This window comes from Acanthochromis polyacanthus, chromosome 6, assembly GCF_021347895.1.
Source record: "Acanthochromis polyacanthus isolate Apoly-LR-REF ecotype Palm Island chromosome 6, KAUST_Apoly_ChrSc, whole genome shotgun sequence".
Lineage (NCBI taxonomy): Eukaryota > Metazoa > Chordata > Actinopteri > Pomacentridae > Acanthochromis > Acanthochromis polyacanthus.
This window is the reverse complement of record NC_067118.1, coordinates 38,339,029-38,363,609: the sequence shown is the minus strand read 5'-3', so window position 1 is coordinate 38,363,609 and position 24,581 is coordinate 38,339,029. Positions and strand designations below refer to the sequence as shown.

General features: G+C 41.9%; 1 protein-coding gene across 1 annotated transcript; it reads right to left on the bottom strand.

Moving 5' to 3' along the window:
- Positions 1 to 2,795: 2,795 nt before the first annotated feature.
- On the bottom strand, positions 2,796 to 8,292 carry adora1b (adenosine A1 receptor b). The gene is made up of 2 exons (XM_022215379.2): positions 7,116 to 8,292; positions 2,796 to 5,579 (listed from the first exon to the last, which is right to left on the bottom strand). The coding sequence occupies exons 1-2, from the start codon at positions 7,454 to 7,456 to the stop codon at positions 4,772 to 4,774; spliced, it is 1,149 nt and encodes a 382-aa protein (XP_022071071.2). The 5' UTR covers positions 7,457 to 8,292; the 3' UTR covers positions 2,796 to 4,771.
- Positions 8,293 to 24,581: the final 16,289 nt, after the last annotated feature.

The following is a 24,581-nucleotide window of genomic DNA, read 5'->3' as shown; positions in this document are numbered from 1 at the left end:
CATCATTTTGGATGCAGCCTCTCATTAGCTGCGATGCCAACCAGGAATTGATGTTCCCACACTGCTGTATCACAACAGATGAGTCTGACACAGATGCTATTTCAGCAGAGGCAGAATTGTTGGCCTTGTTTTTATGACTGATTGCGTCTCAGTGAAGTCATACATGCAGAACAAACCAAGCCAACGATTACATTTATGTGACAGTGGCTGTTGCTCCGTGCTGTACACCACCATGCTGTGAGGGCTGGCATGACTTGACTAAAACCTTCTTAAAGTAGGGTTTTATCCTTTTTGCAGTCTCCACAGCTCCGTGTTACAGCTAACATCTGTCTTCCCTAAGGCAGATGTTGTGATGGTATATACTGTAAAGAGCTTTGACAGGGAGCTGTGTTTCCTGTTGTGCTGCGGCACCGGGGGCATAACATGCTAGCTGATTCATGACGCCTGATCACAGCTCAGTTAGATCAATCCACTCCTCTGTTTTTAATGGAAAAAGCTCTTTAAAGGGGCACAATTATTACGCTGTGCATTTCCCCCCCCTTTCAGCCTGCCTTACTGGAGCTACAGGGAGTCTTTGGAGGATTGAAAGCCTGTGTTGGTTTGAGCTCAGGCAAATGTACAAAGCCCTTATTGACCTGGAACAAAACTGCAACAAGCCACCCAGAAAAAAATATCGATCCACTTCTGTGCATTTCACCAGAGGAGATGAGGGCAGGTTCAGAAGTGTGGAGGTCATCTGTACCCTTTTCTGTTACATATTAGTTTCCCATCCTTTTCAAAAACACAGACACCACAGTATACATCTCTTTAGACTTTTCCTTGCAAATGTACACCAATCCATTTACTAAATAGATTTGGAGTAGCTTGAAAGTAGCTTGAACTGCATTTTTTTTTTTTACTGCAGAATGAAAATATAAAGTGTGTAAACAGAGATCCATGTCCCTCCCTCAGGGTCTGTGGTTAACACATTACCCCCAAGGACACTAGGCTGCTGTGGGGAAAGGTCACCTCTGCTGGCCTATTAGAAATACACAGCTCCAGTGTTTCCTTTCCTCTTATTTGCTGTTCTTATCTCAAGTCTGCATCCTCTTGATATTCTAGCTTCTCCTGAAAGTGCGCATGATTAAAAATAGCCTCACAGACTGAACGATTACTGTTATAATGTCATTGAACCAGTTCATTGATTTACAAAAGCATTCTGGTCAACATAAAGACGTGCACATACAGCATATCTTCTGCTCTATGGATTCTGGACATGTGTTATATGTGAAAAAAAGGAGAGTGAAGTGAGTCTGTTGACAGCTTGTGAGGAGGAGACCTTGCAGACACAGTCAGGGTGAGCAGTCATCACTGGGATTACTCGGTCTTTTTAGGAACTTCATACGTCTCCAAATATCAAAGGAATTCATATACTGAGAGGAGAAATGGGCTGTCAGGGCTGTGACAACTCTCAACTGTTATCTACCAGCCACTCGCTGCCTTATTGCAGCACGTTAATGAGAATTTTGACAGCACCGCTGAGCTGCAGTAAGGTACCAATAAAAACTTGAGGGCTTTATAGTGTTGATTGCTGTAGAGTAATTACAACTCGAGAAGTGATGACTCGTAAAAAGGTCCGAACAGGTAGAAAGAACCAATATATTTTAAAAGAAATATCACAAATAGATGCACTGGGTACGTGGTGTGTTTGGGTGAATCCGCTCTTAGTGTGTAGAAAGTGCTGACTTTTTAGGAGTAAGGAGGAAAACTCATAAGTTCCAATCTTTAAAACTACATTTACTGAGGATTTTAAAATGGTAAATGGTCTGTATTTATATAGCGCTTTACTGTACCTGAAAGATACCCAAAGCACTTTACAAGATACATCACTTTCACGCACTGATGAAGGCGGAAGCTGCTAACCACGACCCACCAGGAGCAGTTAGGGCTTTGGTGTCTTGCTCAGGGACACCTCGGCATGAGCTCTATGGGCCAAGGATCGAACCAGCAACCCTCCTGTTGCAAGACGGCCACTCTACCCACTGAGCCATGCCCCCCCCCTCCAAAAAAAAAAAAATAAAAATAAAAAAAAGAATTGGTGATTACCTTTTAAAGGACACTATTTAGAGGCACTTGGCTGTGAAGCTGCAGTACGTAACTAAATAAATGCTAATAATGTAAAAACCCTCTTTAGATCCAGTCTTTGGTTTGTCTGTTCTGGGCTACTGCATGGTGATGCAACAAGGCAGACTGTATGATAGAGGACCTACATCCACTCTTACATAATGGAAACACAATGATTCTTATTTCAGTTGATTATAGACTAATTGTGAATATTACTATTTTTATTTCTGCTGATAAATTCCTGGTAAATCCTTAACACTGGACCTTTAAGTTAATACGGCAAAAACTGTAAACAAACAGCTGCTATTCACATATCCTAAGATAGATAGCAACATGACCATACTGGAGGAAGTGTTGAGCTTTTGGCCCTCATTTGATCTTTGCTAACTAATAAGTAAGATCTATTTTCCTCTTCCTCTGTTAGTCAGACTGAACCAAAGCAGCTCAGTCTTGTGGTTTCCTGAGGACCAGAAAACCAAAAGCTAAGACTCCACAACCTCCATCAAAGGGGAACTGCAGAGTTTTCCAATAATCAACTGTTACCTCTTTCACACAGTGATAAGAACCCATGTTAACATCAAAATATTGATGGTAGCTACTTTTTCAAATGACTAAACAAGTGCACTAAGATCCTGTACCCTGTCAGTAAGTTATACATCACAAAGTTAAACATCCCAGGGAGGCAACCCTCGTAAAAGAAGAAGAACCTTTATGGAACATATTGTCACATAGAGATGGTGAATGTTGTCATACAAAGCACACACTATGACACCACAGACTTGGAGGTTGCACCCAGACTCTGTAGTTTAGTTCAGCCTACAAAAGTGCTCTGAAAATGGTTTTGTAAGGGTTGTAATTTGGGTTAAATGTTCACAAGCAAGTTGTGTCTCCTGCTTAAAGTCAACCAAGACAACAACCTTTGCCTAAACTTATAAATGAATCAGTAAAATGTTTTTAAAAATGGCAAGACGTGTGCAGCGTCAACATTTTGTGACTTGCAAAGTGTCTCATTTCACATTTTTTCCTTGTTGGATTAGCAAAAAAACACACCGGGTTTCCTTCAAATCATATTTTCTGTCTTAACTTTCACAACAGACGGTTTGATTGTGTTGTAAAATTTGTGCCAAGAGTCATTTATAAACCTGTTAAATGACATAAAATAATAATGACACATCTGAATATTTCATTTTTCAATTGGAATCAAAACTGTAAACCTTTGCATATAGGATTATTAATAGAAAGCATATTATTCATATAATTATTCATCCACTTTTCTCTTAAATGTATTTATTTACAGTCCGCCCAGCCTATATAAGATTGTAGATACAGGTGGGGTGGATTGCTTTAAGCTGTGTTTTCAGCCATTAATGAATCAGAATATTCACTGTCTGTTACTGAGATGTTTGTTATGACAGTAATAGAAAATTATGTAATCCTATATGAGAGATTGTCAACAGTGTAGGAGAACAGCATTGATGTGTCTTGGCCAGTCTTTACAAGAGACAAAAAAGAAAATTACAGTACATTCCCATACAGTGTCTTGAAGTCAGTGGCGTGGAACATAGTTTAATTACTAATCTACAGACGCCAAAGTTTGGCAATTATGCAAAAATGTTGAGCATACAGAGTAGCAAACACTCACAATCTTCATGTTGTCACTTCTGGGTCACTTACAGAGTTCAGTTCATTCTCAGTAAAGGAGTGAATAAGGCCGAGGAAGCCGCCGTCTCTGGTGGTGAGTTGTCACAACGTTATTATCTCTCCACATGGGGAAAATAAAAAGGAATAAGCCTGGCTTTCAGCAGCAGCAGCTCACATGGAGGCTGGATAAGGATGGGCTTTAAGTGCAGTGAGTGTTTTTCTCCCCCATGACTATCTGTCGTCCTGCGGTTACAAGCCTTCTGCACGCAGCTCCTAAAAGGTTACAATCTCCTGTTCCCTCCATCTGCTTGTTCTCTGTCGGTGTCCATCTCGTCTGCAATGGACCGGTGCTGCTGGGTCACAGGACTCAGCTCCAGCCGAGATGAGTTCACAGGTTACACAACGCTCAGCACACACACGGACCTCCGGGCTGCAAAAAATCCTTTCCCATAGTGCCACTTCGTTGTTGTGCAATTAAGACCCTGAAGAAGAGATGAGCATTCACAGCTGCGATGCTACAGTCTCGTATTTACATCATTACATTCATATTCTTTTAGCCACTGTCAGTTTCTACATACACAGTAGTAAGATTAACCTGCTCTGGTAAACGTATAAGCAAGGTCTAACATTTGATAATCGGATACTAACCAACCACAATAACTTAGATTGCACATTTTGTAACGTTCACAGCAACTGTTTCACCATAATGAAGAGACAGTGAAAGCTTAATGTTTTCAGTCTGTCACTAAGACAAACACACAGCCACTGTTAGAATGACTTCCATTATTGCAAGTTTAAAGGAACCCTTTGAGCCTCTCTTTTTTTCCCGCTCTGACCAACTTTCAGTAAATACAACCCTCCTGAGCAAAGAGGAATGATCTTTTAGTGATCCGAGTCACCTCAATCAGTGAAGCATTGTAGCCCTGTGCAGCAATTCATGCTCCTCATTAGGCTGCATTCATTGAGGAGAGAGCCAACACTTGTGCTCCGATCATTACTTCTCCAGGAATCAGCTCTGTTCCTTCGCTTAGACTGTGTTCTGCTCTAATATGGGCAGATGTTCTTTAGGCTGCTGAGGTGGTTCGGTCTTCTCATCCTGCTCTTGGTCTGGTGGATGCTGCTGCTGCTGCTGCTGTAGTAGATCAGATTTAGAGACTTCTTCCTGAGGGGGCTGTGTTGCTGTCGCCTGCTGTGACTCTAGATTGGGCATCTCTTTCCTGTCGCTGGGCTGAATCTCCAGAGCTGGTGTGTCCTTGCAGCAGAAGTACTGCTGCCAGATTTTCTGGAAGGCCGAGCGGAACTTCTTAATGCGAAAAGCGTAGACAATTGGGTTGACAGCGGAGTTGCCGTGAGTAAGCAGGATGGCGATGTAGAGGAGAACTATGGGCTTCTTGCAGTCAGGGCAGAATAACGTGATGCAGTTGATGATGTGGAGTGGCAGCCAGCTGATGGCGAAGAGAAAAAGCACCAGAGCCAGAGATTTGGCAAGATTCAGCTCCTTGTCGTAGTACTTGTTGGGGTCCGTGTGGCTGGTGGAGAATTTCTTACTGTTGAGCTGCTTGTGGATCATGTAGAAAATCTCCGCGTAGATGACCAGCATGAGCAGCAGCGGCGGCAGCACCCAGCCGAAGAAGTTGAAATAGACCATGTAGTCCATGCTGATGACGTTTTCGAACTGGCAGGTGATGACGAGGTCGGAGCTGATGGAGCCGTTCTGCTGGAGGCGCTTCAGGTTGTTCCAGCCCAGCATGGGAGTCAGACCCACGATGAACGCCACCGTCCAGCATACCACCACCGCCAGCCCCGCTCGCCGAGTGGTCACCACCCGCTTGTACCTGCAGGAGCAAACAGCACAGCATCATGTCAGCACTTTCCCTCACAGCTGGGACGCGCACGCTTTCTTCTTTGCTTCATTTGTCATGTGGCCTTAGGATTGCAAAAGGTGTTATTCACAAGAATCCTTTAAGCCCCTGGACACTTAACTAACAGCTCATTGCAGCACAAAGTTCCATTTGAAGTGTGCCTGTGAAGCCCTCATCAGTAAGCGCTGGCCTTCACTGCACTGCTGCTTTTCATGGCTCTTTTGTTAAGGGCAAAGCTGAATCGCTAAAATTGGCTCAGTATTACTTTCTAATGTAGTACAGCAGTGCACTACAACGAAGCTGCAGTATTTGGCAGGCTTCCAGCTGTACAGGTTTGGCTTTTTTCTGTTGTGCATAATGTTTTGTGGGTGAGAAGCAGAAGGTAAAAGAAAAAGAGGCTCTAAAATCTTATCACTGCTGTCCTGCCTTGTGAGCAAGAAATGACACAGAGAGAGTCGGGCTGATACTCGCCTCGAGGCAGAGATGAAAACCCTTATCTGCTCAAGCTCATGGTGGAGAGCGTGTGCAGCAGCGATTGATCATTTTTAGTTACTAATGGGCGATGTTTACCGTGTCTGATGTTATAATTGTAAGGGAAATGTTAGCAGTTTAAAAAAATACCCTGACCTTTGCTGAAATGAAGCAAAACACGAGGCTGCAATTTAGCCTGGTTGTCACAGGTAGGCTCCCATGTGTTGGATTAGTATTGATTAGGGATGTATGTTTTGAGTTAGGCTTGTCTCTTAAGCACAGCGAGAAAATCATTATTCACACACTGAGCCTGAGCGTCAGGCTGCTCGGAAGAGATCAGATGCTGATCTAAAAACAGAAAGCGTGAGAAAAAAAGTGACAGGAAGCAGCACGACCAACTGGTAATTTCAACTATTGTCCATCGTGGTGGGAAAGGAGCGGCAAAATTTGTGATTTTAATAACCCGAGCCAGAATCCTCAGACACATGTAGCTGCTGCAGACAGAGGAAATGATTAATCCTGGATGGTTTAATACAGAATAAGAAGTCAAAAGCTAAAGCTCGTGATAAACTGCTATCTTAAGCCTGGAAGTCTTACACAGGAGATTAGCGTCTGAGGCTACCACAGACAGTATTCAGAGACAATAAATTCCCCCTCTTCTGCTGAGCTTATCTGTTCAGCCTTTCGCCAGCCTTGTGTTTGGGCCTGGCATGATAAACCGTTGGTGGCATGTGTCTGAAATACAAAGTGGAAGATTGAGCTGAACATCACTGACGGGCAGATCTGGCCACTTGTGTGTCACTTTTCCACACATGTTCCTGAGGATACAAGGCCCTAATTAAACCTGCTGCTTGATTAGTCACGCTCTGGTTTAGCTGCCATGTCTAATTCCACAGAAAGAAACTGGCATGGACGGAAGAATGGAATCACCACATCTCAGGATGGACTTCAAACAACATCACATCTCCACATTTTGGATGCATCTGCTTGTTGTCATGTGAATGTGGATTTGTCTCCCTTTCTTTTTGTTGCATTTACCTGGTTGGGATCTTGACCCTGAGATAGCGGTCTATTGCAATAGCCAGGAGGGCCAGGATTGAACTTTGCGTCAGCACCAGCACCGTGCACGCCACGAGCAGGCAGCTGTAAAAGTGAGTTTGAAGTCCGATGCTGATAGTGATGGCCAAAGGGATGACGAGGGCTCCCACCGCAATATCCGCCAGAGCCAGGGAGACAATGAAACAAAACGTGGTGTCTCGCAAGGATTTATTAATTTTCACCGCCCAAACCACCATCACATTCCCGATTACTGACGCCACAGCAATCAGCACCTCCATCCCAATGTAGAGGGTCTCCGCTGAGAGAAGCGCCCCGGACATCCTTGCAGATAACAACGTCCTTGATAAGCAGCGAGATTGATCTCAGTCAAGCAGCCGTGTGACGAGCCAGCAGATTAGTCCCTGAGGTGCGTTTGCCACCACAGTATTTCCCAAATTAGCTGCGCATTCATCAGTGTCACGGCGCCCTCATTCTTCTGGTCAGATAGAAGTTGTGCAGAAAAATCCACTTATTTCTGGAAGAAGAGGGATAAGAAGAAGAAAAAAAGGTGCGTTAAGGAGAAGCATCTCTAATAATGAGGGGGTTTTCCTTTCTGGAGCAGGTGCTGTGGATCAGCGGTGGTGGTGCGTCGCTCCTCGCTCTTCGTCCTGCGCCTCCACTTGGCTCAGTACACCTGCTTCTCCTGAGCGCAGCATCCTCTCCATGCTGGATCCAAGAGGGCGACTCGTGCACATCAACCCACGTTTTGTTCTTTTTCTTTTTTGGTTGTTTTTCTTTTCTTTTCTTTCTAAACAAAGCAGTTTTTAAACTGCAAATAAGAAAGTACCTTGTGGAGAATAAAGCGCGCACGGATTCAGCTCCTGTGCAGGCGGGCGCTCCCTCTGTGTCTCTCTCTCTCGCTCTCTTTCTCTCTTTCTCTCACTTCCTTTCCCCCAACGTTGTGCTTTCAGCAAGAGCAATAATGCAGTTGCTGAAAATAGCGGTGTGATTTTTCTCGCCTTTTTTGTTCCATTTGCTGCCTTTGTTGCATGGGGGTATATAGTCCTGCTGCCTTCATTCCATGTATTCCTTCTTTGCTGGTTTCTTCATTTTCTCTCTCTCTCTCTTGCAGAAATAGATAAATGCCACTCTAGCCGTGTGTGGGACAGTCCCAGGGAAGTAGAGAGAAGGTGATCTGAACTCTTACTTTCTGTATAGCACCATGTCTCCCACGCCCTTCCAAACGTTTGTGGACCTTGCTCAATTGCCCATTGTTCTGCAGAGGGGTGAGGCAATAGTTCTCTGCCACACAGAAAACAGATAAAACAGTTAATGGCACCAAATCTATAAGGACTAGATAAAGAACACAGATATGAAGGCAGAGAGTAAAGAAAAAAGCCCACTCGTGTTGCTTTTTATTCAGAACACCTCAGACAAGCATGAATCTGCAATACAAATTCATATTCAGGTCATTCTAAATATATCCTTCAGACTTCAAAAACCTCCTCTCTGAGCCGAAGGCCAGCCCAGCAAACAAGACTTGGAAGCATTAGGACGGATTTAGATCTATTGATCATCCTTTTAAAAAAATCATCTGGATATTTCTTGCTTCTGATTCTGATCGATAACCTTCCCTGTTGCTTTCGGAGAACAAACCCCGACAAGTCAAGCATTGCAGACGTACAGGACTAAACCACAGGCGTCATGTGTTCACTTGCTGGGGTTCAAAAAGGTCAACAGCAGGCGGCAGTGTGAGCTCTGACAGGATCACCGACCAGGCAGGAATGACTGTTTTGATTGGATGTGTAGGCGTCACAGATGGTGCACTGCGCTCACTCACTGTAACTTATGCAATATGGAAGAAGGCAGGGTGAAAGTCCTGGGTTTCAGCTGACAGTTGGCATGTGATTCACAGTGAAACGAAAGCAAAAAGGCAAAGCTGCGGTCGGTGTTTACGCCGAGAGACGGCAGGAGGGCCGACAGTCAGCGGGAGCGTCACAGTTTGGTGAAAGTTATCAGCAGGAGATATACAGGTCAGCCAATGTTCACTGAGAAAGGAAGGAGACATATGGCCTCAGAACAATTAATGCCATCCGACCCAGTTGGAACATTTTAATGAGCATGGTGGCCATGGAGTGAGATTATTGTGGTGCACTATGTGTGAACTAATAGCCAAAAAGGCCGACAGTCAAGTTTCTGAATATTTTCACTTTGAAATAAGCCTCAATCTTTGTTATAGTATGACTTTGTTATAGCATTTTGCATCGAGATCAGCTTCACCCAACTGAAGTCACAGGGCAGGATGTTGGTGTATCTGTTCTTGGGTCTGTTGAAGATCTGCCGCATCATGGGAAAGATCCAAATCGATGTTCTTCAGCTCCTCAAACTGCAGGGAGAACTTACAGGTTGAATCTTTGCTCATTTCTTTAAAATACGCGTCGAAGTCGTCGAGCTGAACCGGACTTGTTACCTTCTGTTTCTAGTTTTGCTCCATGGATTAATATAAAAAGCCAAAAGATAGCCAGTCCAAAGACAAGTTGGCAGAAGAGTGAGGAAGGCAAAGATAGAGGCCAAGAAAAGCCTTTGAAACCTCAATGAAGGTCTTATCACAGCTTTGTGCCTTTTAAAAATGTCTGTTCTTTGGCTTTTTTGAGACAGGAAGGGTGGGAAGGACCTGCAGCAAAGGACCATGGGCTGGATCTGAACCCATGGCCACCGCAGTATTTCCTCAAATGTATTCCTTTAAATAGCCATGCAATAATGTACTAATTGCTAGTTTTGTTGGCCAAAGTTGGTTCTAACATTTCTGGGTCTATTATCCAGTTTTTTGTTTAATAATATTTTTGATCAGTGAAAGTTGTTTTATCTCATTTGGAATTTAAAACTATGTATCTGGACCCATATTTTTTTCCTGTCATTAAGGAATCATAAATCTTTTATTTAAGTCGAGTTATTCTCGTCTTTTTTAAATTATTATTTTTATTTGTGCAGTTATAGATCCACCAGGAGCATGTTTGCCACCTTAAGTTGTACTTTTCAGAGTCAGACTGTTTTCTCACAGCTCAGACACTCAGAGCTGGAAACACATGCTTAACATGGCCAACAGAGAGCTCACAATACTGTTTGTTGTTGTTCACTGTCAGCGCCTCCACCAAATACAGCGCTGCAGCCTGACAGTGAGCGAGATGCAAAGCGCTCCCTCCATCTTATACAGATTCTTCTATCAAGACCTTCCAGGGGTGAATTTCAACAACCCTGACTGTCACTTATTTGACAGACATTTCAGTTAAACTAACTGCCAGGAAGTCCACAAAGCCTGGAAATGAGGAAATGCTTCAGTAAGCTTTTGGCAGATTTTGCCGCGTGTGACCAGTGAATTGCAGGGTGCTACAGCTGCATGAGACAGATTCCACAGTTCAGTGCACTTTTCTAACTGAGCCCCGAATCAAAGAATATCTCAGCTGTTACAAAAGGCCACAGCGTATTAACGGCCTGTAAAAACCACAGCTCGAGAGCTTTTGATTATCGAAAGGGAAGCTCCTCAATACTGAGTTTCAGTGAAACGTCTTCATTAAATGTAAATCATCATGTCCTGGTAGGTGACAGATAGATCACTAATAGGCACCGGCATAATGTGACCTCCTAACAGCGTATACAGAACATCACTTCTTTATTCTAATGCAAACAAAATAATATAAAAGCTTCAGCTGCTTGGCTCAAGAACCACACAACAAGCCATATTCAAATGAGAACAGATCAGATAGCGTCTTCCTCCCCTGTGTCTGCTGCACTGGGTTCAAAAGCAACATTGCTGTCATTAAAAAAAGCCCCAGTGATGAACTGTGGTGGCCTTCTGAGTGGACCACTGAACCAGACAGCAAGAACATGATTAAAGACTTCAGATCTCATTCTATTAGCAAAAACTCTTTACAAGGAAACAGTTTAGTCATTCCAATCAAGACCGCTGCCTTCGAGGAATAAAATTGCGGTGTTGCTATCAGGGACATGGACAGGCCGGCCGCTCTGCTGATCAGAAAACCTCTAATGAAAATCGCAAACATGAGATTGCTGAACACTCACATAAATCCTGATATGACAAGCACCAGAACAGCCTCCAAATGACTGCAGCTGCTGGGAATAGACGTGACTGTGTAATTTACATGGAAATTCTGCATAACACGATCATTCACAGAAAAAACATTAGTGTTGTCATCTCTTCTATAGAGGCTCCCTGTTCCCATATAAATACAGTCATTACCACAGATTGTTTCCTTTGCAAAATGAATATGCATGTAATGCAAAATTAAAGTTCATAATGCTGTTTAAGATCATAATAAAGAGCTATATGCTGCAGATTGAGAATATCCACTGAAGACGGGTTTACTACCTCAGGAATAATACATTTGATAGCTTTGAAGAGGTGATTTTATGGTCAGAAATACTGCACATTTGACTGCAGTGAAAATGCATTTACTGTTATTAAATTGTGCATTATCCATGTGACCCAGATTTTAGGTTACACTTCACAAAAATACAGTAAAGCTGGTTGGAGTCCTGACTGGTGAGTGTCATTATGATTCAGCTGCAGTGTTGTGAATGGAAGTACTTGAATATGTCCTGACTTCCTGTTTACACTCAGGAAAAACAACTTTGCAATAGCTCCTCTTAGAGCTGCCAGCTGCGCTGCCCCACATCATCTTGCCTGCTGCTGACCCACAATATCGCTGGGAAATCTGCCACCACTCCCACTTGAAGCTGGAGCTGACAGGGTGAAAATGAAAAATGTCAACAGCTAGCGTGGTAGCCTGCTGTCTGGTACCATAGAAAAGCCCTCCCACGATCAAAACGGGGGTATTTTGATGTGTGAATCTTTCCACGTGGCATACAGGAGGCTTTGCCAAATGCTGACGCGGCTGTGGGCCAGACTTTAGAAATTCGGAGATCATGAGTCATCTAGTTTTTTGACTACCCACCAAAAACGTCAGCTCTGATCATCGAAGTGACTCAAGCTGTAATTATCAATAAATTATATTTTACACACATACAGTTGCTGTCAACAATATCCAAAATCCCCTAACAGTCATCCATGAATCACGTGCAGCTTTAGAAGCTGTAAATCTTTGAAATAAAGTAACAACCACAAACTCAAGACCTCAACAGTAGCTGCAGCTTGTAAAAGGAAGTTATACTTTGATAGTTTGAGAAACACATCTATTGAGTATAAACTTTAGTAACTTCAATAAAATCTATACATGAACACAGATCCTGTTTATATAATTAAACATCGAACAAGGGTGTTCTCAATGCAACATTTTGAAAATGTTTTCAAGGCGTTATGGAGACCTCGTATAACAGAATGCTTTGTCTACAGAACGTTTAATAATGTTCCTGTAATTTTATATATTAAAAGTGAACATTGTTTTTTTTGAGAAAACATATTATAGAACGTCTGTCTATAAAGATTCTCACAATGTTACATGATAATGTTTTCAAGATGCCATAGAGATCGCAGATGACAGGACGTTCTTTATAACGTGTTCCTATGATGTCATATATTAGCAGAGGTGGAACATTCTGCCTGTAATGTTCTGAGGACATTTAAAGGGTGTTGTCGAGGCAGCATATTATAGAATCTAAAGCTCTCACAATGCTACATAATAACACAGGAAGAGCGCTCTCAGTGTAGCAAGTTTTGAAAATGTTAGAGCATAATGATCTAACAGTGTTATTCCCAAATATTATTGGAACATCTTTAGTTATCCTTCCTTTAAGAAGAATATTTTCAGACCTAAAAGAAAAAAAGCTTCCCGCTAAAAGCATTAATAGAACTTTGTCGGAACATTTTTGTATTAACAAATGTTTAGCTGGGTTAGCACCGAGAACAAAGTCTATCAGCACCATGAAATTTCAGTTCAGTTCAGTGAAGTTTTATTTCTCTAGTGCCAATTCACACCATACAGTATGTCATCTCATGACACTTCGCATAGTCAGATGAAGACCTTACAGACTGTTAAAAGAGAAACCCAACAAATACAAAATTTTCTTTTAATTCTTTGTTTTTTTAAAAAGGAGGAACAAAATAAACAACAACAAAAACCTTCAGCAGAACCAGGCTCAGGGAAGTCATCAGCCTTGACTGGTTAGGGTGAGAGTGATTTTGAAAACTCACTGACTAGCACATTGTATTTAATTCTCATCCATTCAACAAACACTGTGCCGTTTTTACAGGGGATGGTTATATTAGATAAAGACGTGTGCTAAATAGTGATCATTGGAGGTGCTGTTTGGTAGATTTTATTACCTTTTGCTAGCTGTTTCCACTGTCTCAGTCTTTATTATAAGCTAAAAATGGTATCAATCTTCACATTTCTGTAACAATATCTTCCTCCTTAGCAATTTGTACAAGAAAATATCTCATCATATTTTCTGGTGGATTACTCTGTGATGACTTTCTTTGGTGTTTCAATGATACCTCTTTAGCTGGAGCATAATAGGGGGATTCCCCAACCTGTTTGTGTCTCCTCATGCGTATGACTGTGTGTAAGTGCAGTAAAATGTGAAGAGGAGGACCACTCCAGCAAAAAACGCTAAACCGAAACCACAGGCTCCCTAATGCAGCTCCGTGGGGAGAGCGTCTCCCTGTCATCTAACACCAGCCCCAAATAAGATTACGGTGCAGAAAATACTGAGCCTCTCAAATGCTTCCGCTGTATCTCCCACTGCGCTTCACAGAAAACAGACAGCAGTGAGTGTTGCTCTGTGCTCCTCGCAACGCATCAAGGTTAAGCAGATAATTCTTGTTGGATGTTGGCATTTTTAATATTCAGTGAGGACTGCTCAGCCTGGTTGCAAATGAACAGCTGATTTGGATGAAAACATTTTAGCTGCACACTCATATTAAATTACATATAGAGCAGGGTCAGTATATAACTGAGGGACTTTTGAAGTCCATAGTATATGTCTTGCATACATTTTTATAAAAAAAAAATGACTGAACGTCACGTAAATATTAACTAGTAATAACCACTTTCTAATTAGATGAACAATAATAAAATGAGTTCATTCAAAAATTGTGCTCCTTTTATTAAGTTGAGATCATTTTGACAAATATTTCTTTTTTGGCAATATATCAAATTTTATACGGAAAATAACAAATTGTATCTATGTCCGAGAAATCACTTTCCACTAAGTTCCCCATTACAAAAACACCTCTCAAGGAAGTGTTGATTCCAGATCACATGACCTGCTCCACATGATGTCATTTCCTCCTGAAGAAAAGACTCCCAGGCTTTCTGAGTTATTTCATATAAAGTAGTGTGTGAGTCAAGTTTGGATTTATGGCATGTCAACAGGTTTACTACGATATCCTTATAAATAACTTTCAGTTAGTTCAATTTTAGTCAATTGTATGTATAATATTTTAGAAGGATCTTTGTGTAAAAATGCCATGTGGTGTTTGGTTGTAGGCGGCCATGTTGATTTTAGGCCTGAAAACAGCAAAAATGTCAGCTATGATAAGCATCAACTGTGCTACAAAAAGTCCCACAACTATATAAAGACTCAGCTATATGTAGAAAATGTGTGAAAATGTAGGTGTCGAATCCACATCCTGTTTTCATGAAGGTGATGTTATTTCTGGTGGTATTTAAATTAGCCACCATTAACCTATAGCCAATGCTAACATTATGAAGTAGATTGTTTTTCTGTGTGATTGTACACATGTTCAAAGGGTTCTGGATGATTAGAAAGAACAGCCAATTTCTTTTCAAAATATGTGCTGCACAGCAATTACAGGAAGCACTGTGGAAGCAGTATGTACAGTAAGATCTCTTACACGATCACAGCTTGCTCATGAAATATTGACGATTTGTATTGTTTCAGCTGTTGACGGCAAATTTCTAATTAGTCGACAAAGGTGATAATTAGGGGAATAGGGGAGTTTTTAATGTCCGTGGGTGCTTATTACAGCATAAATTCACTGCATAAAATTAAATCACTTCATATTCATCAGAAGTGAGGAGAATAAAAGTAACGACAGAATAATTATAGCTTTTAAAAGTCAAAACACAAGTCAGCATTTTCCTTTGAAACCAGGTTTTTGTTCGCTTCAATAACTCGGAACTCTCTCAGTTCCTATAAAGGCACCACAGAGGAAACTGGGGGAGAATCAGCGAAAGAGAGAGAGAATATAATTAGATAGAGAAGTAGGAGAGAGGTATCAGTTAAAGCTCTGTGCAGCGACAAGACAGATGAGAGAGGAGATGAAAGGAAATGGAGGTAGAGGTGGAAAAAATGTGTGGGTTAATGACAAAACTCTGAATCTAATCTGTTTGAGAGGTGTGGTCAATCTGGAATCAAAGGACTTGATGCGGCCTCTTGTGCATTTATCACTACAGAATGTGTCTTTTAAGTCTCGGCCCATTTTGCCACGATGTTCCTTTGAAGACACACTTTGGAAAAGCAGGTCTTGACTAGTAAAAGAAAACTGGGTCAAACATGTAGTTTGGGTTCTCTGTGGGAGAGAATGTTGTGCTCCAGCTTCAGCCTCTTTGATGTGGGCTCAGTGATTTTTGGAGGCTGTCAGGAGCCAGTGTTGTAAAAGAAAGAATTAATAATCAAGCCTAATTCTATAGCGGGATACATCACGAAGCACGGGTATTCAGTGTACACAGTTTGCATACTAAAGGCTGTGTGTTTAATTTGTGACTTCTTATTCTCTTCGCTATACCACGCAATGAAATTAGGTTGGGACTGTGGACTATTCTCGATCTTTCAGGCACAACAGTTTGGATGCCACTAATCAGATGCTGACATACTTTGGGGAACGACACACACATATTTTAGATTCTGCTGATTAGGCTGCAAAGGCATTTCATTTCCCAATGTATTTGGATCTCTGCCTCTGTGTTTACTTTATTGTCTATAGGCTACGTGATGCATAATTTATTGCTTGTCTTGATTTTAGCAAAAAAAATATGCAAGTCATTGCTGTGTTCTATTAATACTCAGAGCTGCACTGGTTTGTTAAAGGCCGGCACCACGCTGATGGCTGGCACCACAGTTACCCCTTTTCCACCAAAAAGAACCAGATGCTAGTTCAGTGCTAGTGCTTCGTGGGTTTAAATCTCGTGCCTCCTAAGAACCGGTTTGCTTTTCCATTGGCAAGGAGCCAAGTTGGAGCCACATCATTGCGTCACTGTAAAACATTAGTGTGTCACTGCATGTGTAGCTGTTTAACAACGTTTGCGCACCGCAACCATGCCAGCGCCGTTCCTGATTTTGCAAGCCTACATTGCGATCCACAAACAAATAATCAAACTGTTAGTAGATAGTTAGTAGTTACCACCCAGCCCGTGACGTACCTGGTTCTTAACTCTGACCCAGCAAAGAGTTGGTGCCTAAGAAAGCACCAGGTTTTGGATCTTGGAACCGGTGCTTAGATGGTGGAAGCACAAAGAACTGGTGTTAAGTCAAGCACTGGCTCCAAACTAGCACTGGAACCAGCTTGGTTGAAAAGAGGCCACTGCGTGGCCGGCACCACACAGAGTCCACGTGATCTTCTCACCATGGACTCTGGAGAGAAGATCACATGGTTGCCTCAGTCTGGCTATTTGTTTTTCCGTGGAGAAAACGCTCTGATCATTTGGTGTTTTGGGTCTTACAACAGACACACTCTTCTGGGTGTCCCGACTGAGGTTGATCAGACCTTAGCTTGTGCCTGGACTATTTCCCTTCGTTTAGCCAGAGCCATGTGGATGTTTTCTCTGCTGCCTCCATGTTGTTTCTAATTGCTCTCTCCTGCCTGCTCCAGTGATCCTCCTCCACTGGCGTACACGCATGGTCCTCCTCCTGTTCCTACAAAAGTCCTCCACCAGTTCTTGGTATTTTGCCCCCTGATTTCCATATGCCTTCTCCATCTTCTCCTCCTAAAGCACAGTAAGCACTAAAACTAGATCTATTTTCTTGTGACTTTGAAGACCAACATGATTCTTGGTCTTAATGGGGACTGGCTGATGTGTGATGGAATTTTCAGCAGCATTTCCAGGTCAACTATCATCACCCACTTTGGGCCGAAGGTGAGCAAACCACCACAGCAGTTTTTAGGTCTTGCGTTTAGCCTCTGTCTCCATGACAATTCTGATGGTCTTGAGTCCAACATGAGCTTAGCTACTGTCCCTGATCCCCTTGTTGACTGCCTCAGTGATGGATTTCAGGACCTGGTTGTGTCTTCAGAGATGGCAGTCCTAACCAAGTGCCTTAGAGCAGTTCCTCAGGTTGTGTTTAAAGGGTTCCTGCCTTGGTGACACATGGGACATGCTGGTGTTTCTATTTTGCACCATGTGAACAGGTTGGATGGACTGTGGAGGACATCACAGACTCTTTAAAATAAAACCTTGATCTTCTGGGTGTTCCACCTCCAGTTGTCCTGTTAGTGACATCTGTTCCATCATGGGGGCGGCATGGCTCAGTAGGTAGAGTGGCTGTCTTTCAACCAGAGGGTTGCAGGTTCGATCCTCGGCCTGTTGTGTTCATGTTGAGGTGTCCCTGAGCAAGACACCTAACCCCTAATTGCTCCTGATGGGTCGTGGTTAGCGCCTTGTGTTGTTACATTGAAACTCCTCCCCTGGTTTTTTCCTCTAAAGAACGACACCCGCTATGCAGATGAACACTAACATACAAGCAAACCACTGCTGATGTTGACAACCCAGTGACCTTTTGCTTGGTGGCCTAATTAAGTCAAACTGTCATTGAACCACCTTTTTATTGATTACATTTTCCAAAATAGCTACTAACATAATATTTTTTGACATTTACAGTGCATGTAATTACACAGACCTATTGATTTGGTGACCCCCAAAGTCCCCTTGTAATAAAGGAGACTCATTTTTCTCACAGACTAAGTCCCTTTGGAGACACTTTGTGCATTTCCATTACAGAGACGAGGATTTAAATGAAGTTGTTTTTTTTTTTAACCCAAAAAGTCTCTGCTTGGGGAATAGGACTGTTCAAAGGTACAATAACTTTGGGGATGGGGCATGTAAGCATGGATATAAAGGGTCAAGTACTCTCATTATTTTATAAAAATCTACACCTGCATTTATGGTTGTTCTCTGTTATGCTTTGACACATGAACACAGAAGAAAGCATATGACAGCTGGACAAAAGTATAGTACAGTCACACACAAACTGACAAGTCAGAAATGTTGCATTTTCATGCATTAGTGAGCTGATTTTCCTTTGCCTTTAGACTGCAGTAAAAAGACAAGCAAAAACACAGCTAAAGTTAGGCTTCCACAGAATAATTACTTTGTCAGCTGGCAGCTGTGCTGTCAGCAGAAATGGAAGAATTGTTCTGCCAGAGCTTCTGTGTAAAGCAAGAGCATTAGTTGAAAAAATGAAATCCATGTTTACCTTTTAAACCATGGCTGCTGTAGTTTCCAATACTGCAAGTAAGGGGATATTGCTATAACCATCATGCACAAGGTCACTAAACATTAACAGAGTTGTAAATTTACACCCAAACCACCATATTTTCTTGACTTTACCTATGTATTTATTACTTTAATGGAAATACCAGCCTTTCGATGATCAAACTTTGCCCATAAGGTCAGAAAACAGTTGTCAAATTGTGATGTTGTCCTTTAAGATCAGAAAACATGTTCTACTGAAGGGAATGCACATATGCTGAATCAGTCTGGAGAACTTGTTACTCAGTTAATTCAATGCCACAAGCTAAAACTAACACAACTTAAACAAAAACAGCCTTCCAATAAATCCAACCGTCATAAAAGTAATGGTTCTATTTTGTTTTGGAGCGTTTGGTTAAATTTTATGGTCATTCTGGAGGCTGCAGTTTTTATCGCATTACACTGAGAGGCTGTTTCTAATATACCCTTACTGATATGAATATGAATCCACTAAAAATCCGAATCCTTTGTTTGTGTGCAGAGAGAACGTACATCCTGTAGTTTTTCTTTATACCTGAACATGTTGTGCATTGTGCATAAAGAAAATGTGTTTCCATGACACAAAGCTCGCCCTCTATGAATCCGTGGGGATTTGTTGGTGCTTGTATATACTCTTAGTCCAACCTCAAGGCCATCTGCTCTTCCCACAGAATAAAATGAGCAGTCAAGATACTCCTGCTTCACTGCATTGTGCTACATTCACTCTGCGTGCCGGCTTCTGTGGCTTTGCTGCAGCATTTTTTTTCCGCTCACCACCTCTGAGCAATGAAATCCCTCGACTAAAATGTGGAGAGGGAGATATGTAAAGGGGGTCTGAGAGTTTTGAAATAGCACAAAGAGCACATGGTGTAAACACAGAAGGGGGAAAAAACTTTATGTTCTTACCTTTACTGCCTCCAGCATTGATAAATCTCTATGAATAAGAATCACTGCTTGGCAGGTACTACAGAAACCAATACTCTCTTTGGCCACTCTATTAAAAATTGACAACCTCTGGAGCATAAATATTGCTATCTGTAAGGCTTAAAAACAAACAAGCACTTGACTCACAAACAAGGAGGGAGGTGAGTTTTGTGCAAATAGTTTAAACCAAGGACACAATTCTTCCCTGTCAGTTTTTATAGCAGAGTTACCTTCTTTGCCGTCCCCAGAAGAGAAACTGAGAATTTACTTTAAAGGGCCTCTTGCCACCCTGAGCACCTTTCAAGTCATTTGAGGCCTGAGAGGAGCTGTGATAGTTTATTAATGAGATAAAGCCCTGCACTCCAGCCACTTGCCATTTCACCATAAAAGCAATATTGCATATTAAAGAAGTTGTTGGCAGATCTGAAATTGCAAAGCACCACTTGGAGAACGGTGCGTGTCTGTTTACACAATTGGCAGGAGGGGTTAAATATCTGCGCCTGGACAGGAGATAATTAGAGCAATGTGAAATGCATTATTCCTGCTTGTGTGCAGGTGCTGGGTAGAAGCAGGCAATAAAAAAAGGGTTCTGCAAAGTGAGCGCTTCTGTCACCGGTGGAGGGGATAAAATCCGAGTGAAATAGGAGGATGCATTATTAATATTCAGAAGAGAATGAGCAGGGACCATTTTACTCTGTCACTTGAATTTTCATGTTTAAATTATCAAGGCAATCATCAATGTAGTAAACTATGCCCTGCATCATTAGGCTGGAATAGACTTCACTAGATTCCGGTTTGATTGACTCGCCGCAAACAGGTTTTAATGAACTTTTTAAATCAAAGAGCAGCTTAATTGGTGAAGGAGCATGTGGTCGTCGTCTTTATTTTCATTTGCATTTCACTAACAGTGTAGTAGATGTTGCTGATATTGTAGCCGTCTTGCTTCTTTTATCATCCAACCATCCTCTGATTCCTTTTATCTCTCAATTCACCCAACTTTGTATTCATCCATTCATAGATCCATCCATTCAACCACACTTCCATACATCTGTCCATCCATTTTCCGTTTGTTCATCCTCCATCCAGTCTGCAGTCCTTTTACTCACGCATTAAGCTATTCTCAATCCATTCAGGCGGACAATAGACATCCATCCTTTCTTCCATTGTGTTTATCATCATCCATCCAGTATCCGTCTATGTTTATGCTTGATTGACTTTTAGTTCAGATAAGTGACTCTGTAAATAGTACCTTCTTACAGGCACTTCTGTCAAGCATTGCATCGATCCTATGTAGGAGTATGTAGCAACACAACCGACACCAAAATAACTGACATGACCGTGGTCTCCAGTTAGAGGCAGCTGGTTGCATGTGCTGACCTTGTTGTATGTTATATTTCTATATGCAGATTGCTTCATGGCTTTGCAAGTTTGTGTGAAATTTCCTCTGATTACTTCTCGGCCCAGTGGCCCTCACAGCCCATGTGGCAACCGTGGAAAAGCTCTTGATTAACTGCTTTGTTCGGAGCAAAAATTCATTCCTCACCCATTGATGTATGCGCTCCCCATCATCCAGCAGCCTCCTGATGGGAATACGTGTTTGTTCCTGTGGTAACAGACGTCAGTATGGGAACAATCCCATTTTTAAATTTCTGTGAACATTTGAAGTGTTCAGTGGTAGAATCACTCACATCCAGTCAGGCACACATGCAGCACGTCTTTAATTGTGGGTAAGTCGAGATAAATGTTTTAGTTTTCAGTGGCGTGGAGCTTCAGAGGGTAAACATTGAGAAAAACAGATGAGGCTGCTTTTGCAAAACCGCCAAGTGAGCATTTTCCCCTCATTTCCTCTCAAATCCTTTAACACAGGTTTTAACTCCACGGCTGCAAACGACTTAAATGTTTTACGCCTGGGTGATCGGTGTTAATGCACACAGCACTGCAGAGATTTTGTGACAGTAAATAAAGTGAAAGAGGTCACCAAGGATCAAGACCTCCTATTTGCAGGTGTGAGTGGGCCCATTAAATACCAGATGGAGAGTGGATGTAGGAGTAAGATACCAAACCAGTAGGGTCATATGAGGGCTGCTGGCCTTTGGGGAAAAAGAAACGGCAGAATTTGTCAGCAAATGTGAAGCGACGTGGAAAGAAAAGTGTGTTTTTAACATCTCAGGATTTTGCCGAAAATGACTGTCCTTGAGAAGAATTACGCAGGAGTTTTCCTCTGTTTGACAACTGCTTTTTCTGGTGGCTATTGGAGCCCCCATGCTTCATTACGCAGGGATTGAGAGAACGAGTTTATCAGTCACTACAAAGATCGGCTGAACACCTCGGGCCTCAAACAAATTACCATCAATGCTGGCAAACTGCTGACTGACTCAGTGCTACTAAAGCTGAGGTGTTACAAGGCAGTGAAAGCACCAGAGGCATCTTCCTCCTCTATTAGCATATTCATGTGCAAGAATTGATTCTGTATGACACAACTGAACAGACACAAGCTGCAGCTGCAAACCGAGGCTTCTTGGTAACGTAAATATGAAATTATTAAACAGAGAGAAATGCTGCAGTCGTTGACCAGAGAAATTCGTCCTCAAATAACATTTACTATGAAAACATCTGCTTGTCTCATGATAAATGCAGAGATCTTGCCCATGAGTAAAGCCTTTTGTATACTCCAGATGTTTCTTTACTGCCAATTTGAAACCTAATCTATACGTTCACCTACACAATAACACTTTGGACAATAAAATATCATCTGCCAGAGTGTTTTCATCAAGCTAAACACTCTGCTGGGTTAAAATGACCCTCAACCACGAGGCTGCTTCACACAAATTATACGTGAGGTCAATGGGATCGATTGCCTCAGAAGAAACTTCTCTTGTTCAATCAGTTTAGAGGCAACATTTATAATGTTACCATTGAATGTGCTAATAGCCAACAACACATGCAACAATAAGCTTTACCTCAGGCATTGTGCAAAACAAGGTTGTTTGTAGAAGAAATGCTCAATCTTTTAGTGCACATTGGCTTTAGTCGACAAATAGGAACAGTCGGAAAAGCTTTGTCTGCAGATCTGAGATTATATAATTGTTCGCTGTAGCATAAATTAACCATTTTCTCCTTTGTTCTATTTCAAAATTAATTGGAAACCATTGTGACTAACTGCAGGTACCTTAATGTTTTGTCATTGAAATCAGAATACAGAGGAGTTAAGATTCAAAAGAATGATTTTTTTTCCTCCATGAATTGCAGCTTTTACAGTGCAGTTGTTAGGAATGAGAAGGTCACGGTCTTCCCGGCAGAATACAGAAAACAATAACATGTGAACAGCAGCTCAAAGATCCCTTCACGTGGATACTAATGATTAGCCAGGGTCCCATTTTCACATTGTTCTGTGTCATCTTCACATGCTGCTCCTCTACGTGCTAGGTGATAAATGTACTGCAGAGGTGTGCAATATTTTATGCATGCAAATTTTCCACTACCAGAGAGAACTAAATTGGGAAGAAATTAACATTTCATTAAATAAGTTAAAGTAAAAAAAAAAAAAAATCCACTCACACGCAATGGTTTATAGTTCAGAACTGTGGGAACTGCACAGCATTTCTGCAGGCAGTGTACATGTGAACTGCATTGCATGTTCAGTGACATAAATATTCATGATGCAAGCTGTATTCAGGGTTCCTGTTCTGTATTTTTCTTCCTTGACTCTGCCTTGCTGGGCTGACCTGCATTGTACCATGAATACTGATTAATGGTGTGATCGTGTGAACGCTGACATTTTTAAACCACAAATTTTCTCAATAGGGTTGTAACATGCCTGTGTATTAGACTGTAAAAAGAATATTTTTGTGCTATGAGATTATATTGGGCTGACGGAAGAGTTGAGATATGACCATAATAATTCCAACGAGCACGTCAACATAAAGATGTCTGAAGTAATGTTAGATTACATGATGACTCCCAGGGAACAATTATTCTGCACCATTCTTTGTTCTTTCATTTGCTGGCTTTTATTAGCTGTGGTGCAGAAGTTAGAAAGAGAACAAAGGAATGACATGCAGTAAAGGCTCAGTACTGATCTGAAATCAACTGAGCTGCTGATGTTCAATTCAGTTCAATTTTTACTCTGCCAAGGAATGCGGCAGAGTTATGTGATGATCGCCGTCCGTTTGTCTGTCAGTGCACAACATTGCTCAAAAATGGAATGACGGATCTGGATGACATTTTCAGGGAAGGTCACACATGACACAAGGACCACCTCATTAGATTTTGACAGTGATGCAGCTTATAGTCTGATTCCACGGATTTCTTAAGGATTTCCCATTGCGTGATGGTGTCACTGTTACCATGACAACAAGTGAACGCTACTAGCTGCCTGCTGATGATTAGATGATTGCAATCCTACTACAAGTCGACCGGGACTCATGTCAAGGAACAACTGATTAAATTGTGGGAGTGTTTGCAAGTCCCATCAATTAACAGTGGCTGCTACATATTTAGGTCATGCGATCCGTGCGTAACGTACACATGCATAACACACACAAGACTGAGCAGCCTTAGTGGGGTGCTGTGCTCTCTGAGTGCTTTTCTTGTATTTGCTGTGGTGCAGAAGTTTGAAAGAAAACAAAGTAATGACATGCAGTAAAGGGCCAGTACTGATCTGAAATGCATACATATATTGGGAACTGAAGTGCCAGCTCCCCAGTATATCTCATCTCACAGCACTTAACATAATAAGGCACAGACCTTACGAATTTTCAACAAAGAACAGAGAATCCAATAATCCAGAGTTTGCTGTGAATTCCCCGTGAAGGAAGGAAGCTGGGAAGGAACCAAAAGAACCCTCTCTAAAGAGGGAGGGGAACAAAAAATATCTCTGACAGAACCAGGCCCAGGGAAGGCAGCCATCTGCCCCGACCAGTTGGGGTGAGAGTGGGGATGAGGGGTTATGGTGGGTATAGGAGGACAGCAGATGGAGAACAAACAATACAAAGAGAACAGTCAACATTTTGAACATGTTCCAATGTTGGTTTCTTCCTCCAAGTCATAATTTCTCCTCCTGTTTGTGCATTTTTTTTTTAAATCTTGGTATAGG

Coding starts and splice junctions, on each gene's coding strand:
- adora1b (XM_022215379.2), bottom strand. CDS start 7,456: ATGTCCGGGGCGCTTCTCTCAGCGGAGACCCTCTACATTGGGATGGAG. Junction 5,580..7,115: donor AGGGTCAAGATCCCAACCAG/GTAAATGCAACA, acceptor TTGCTCCTGCAG/GTACAAGCGGGTGGTGACCA.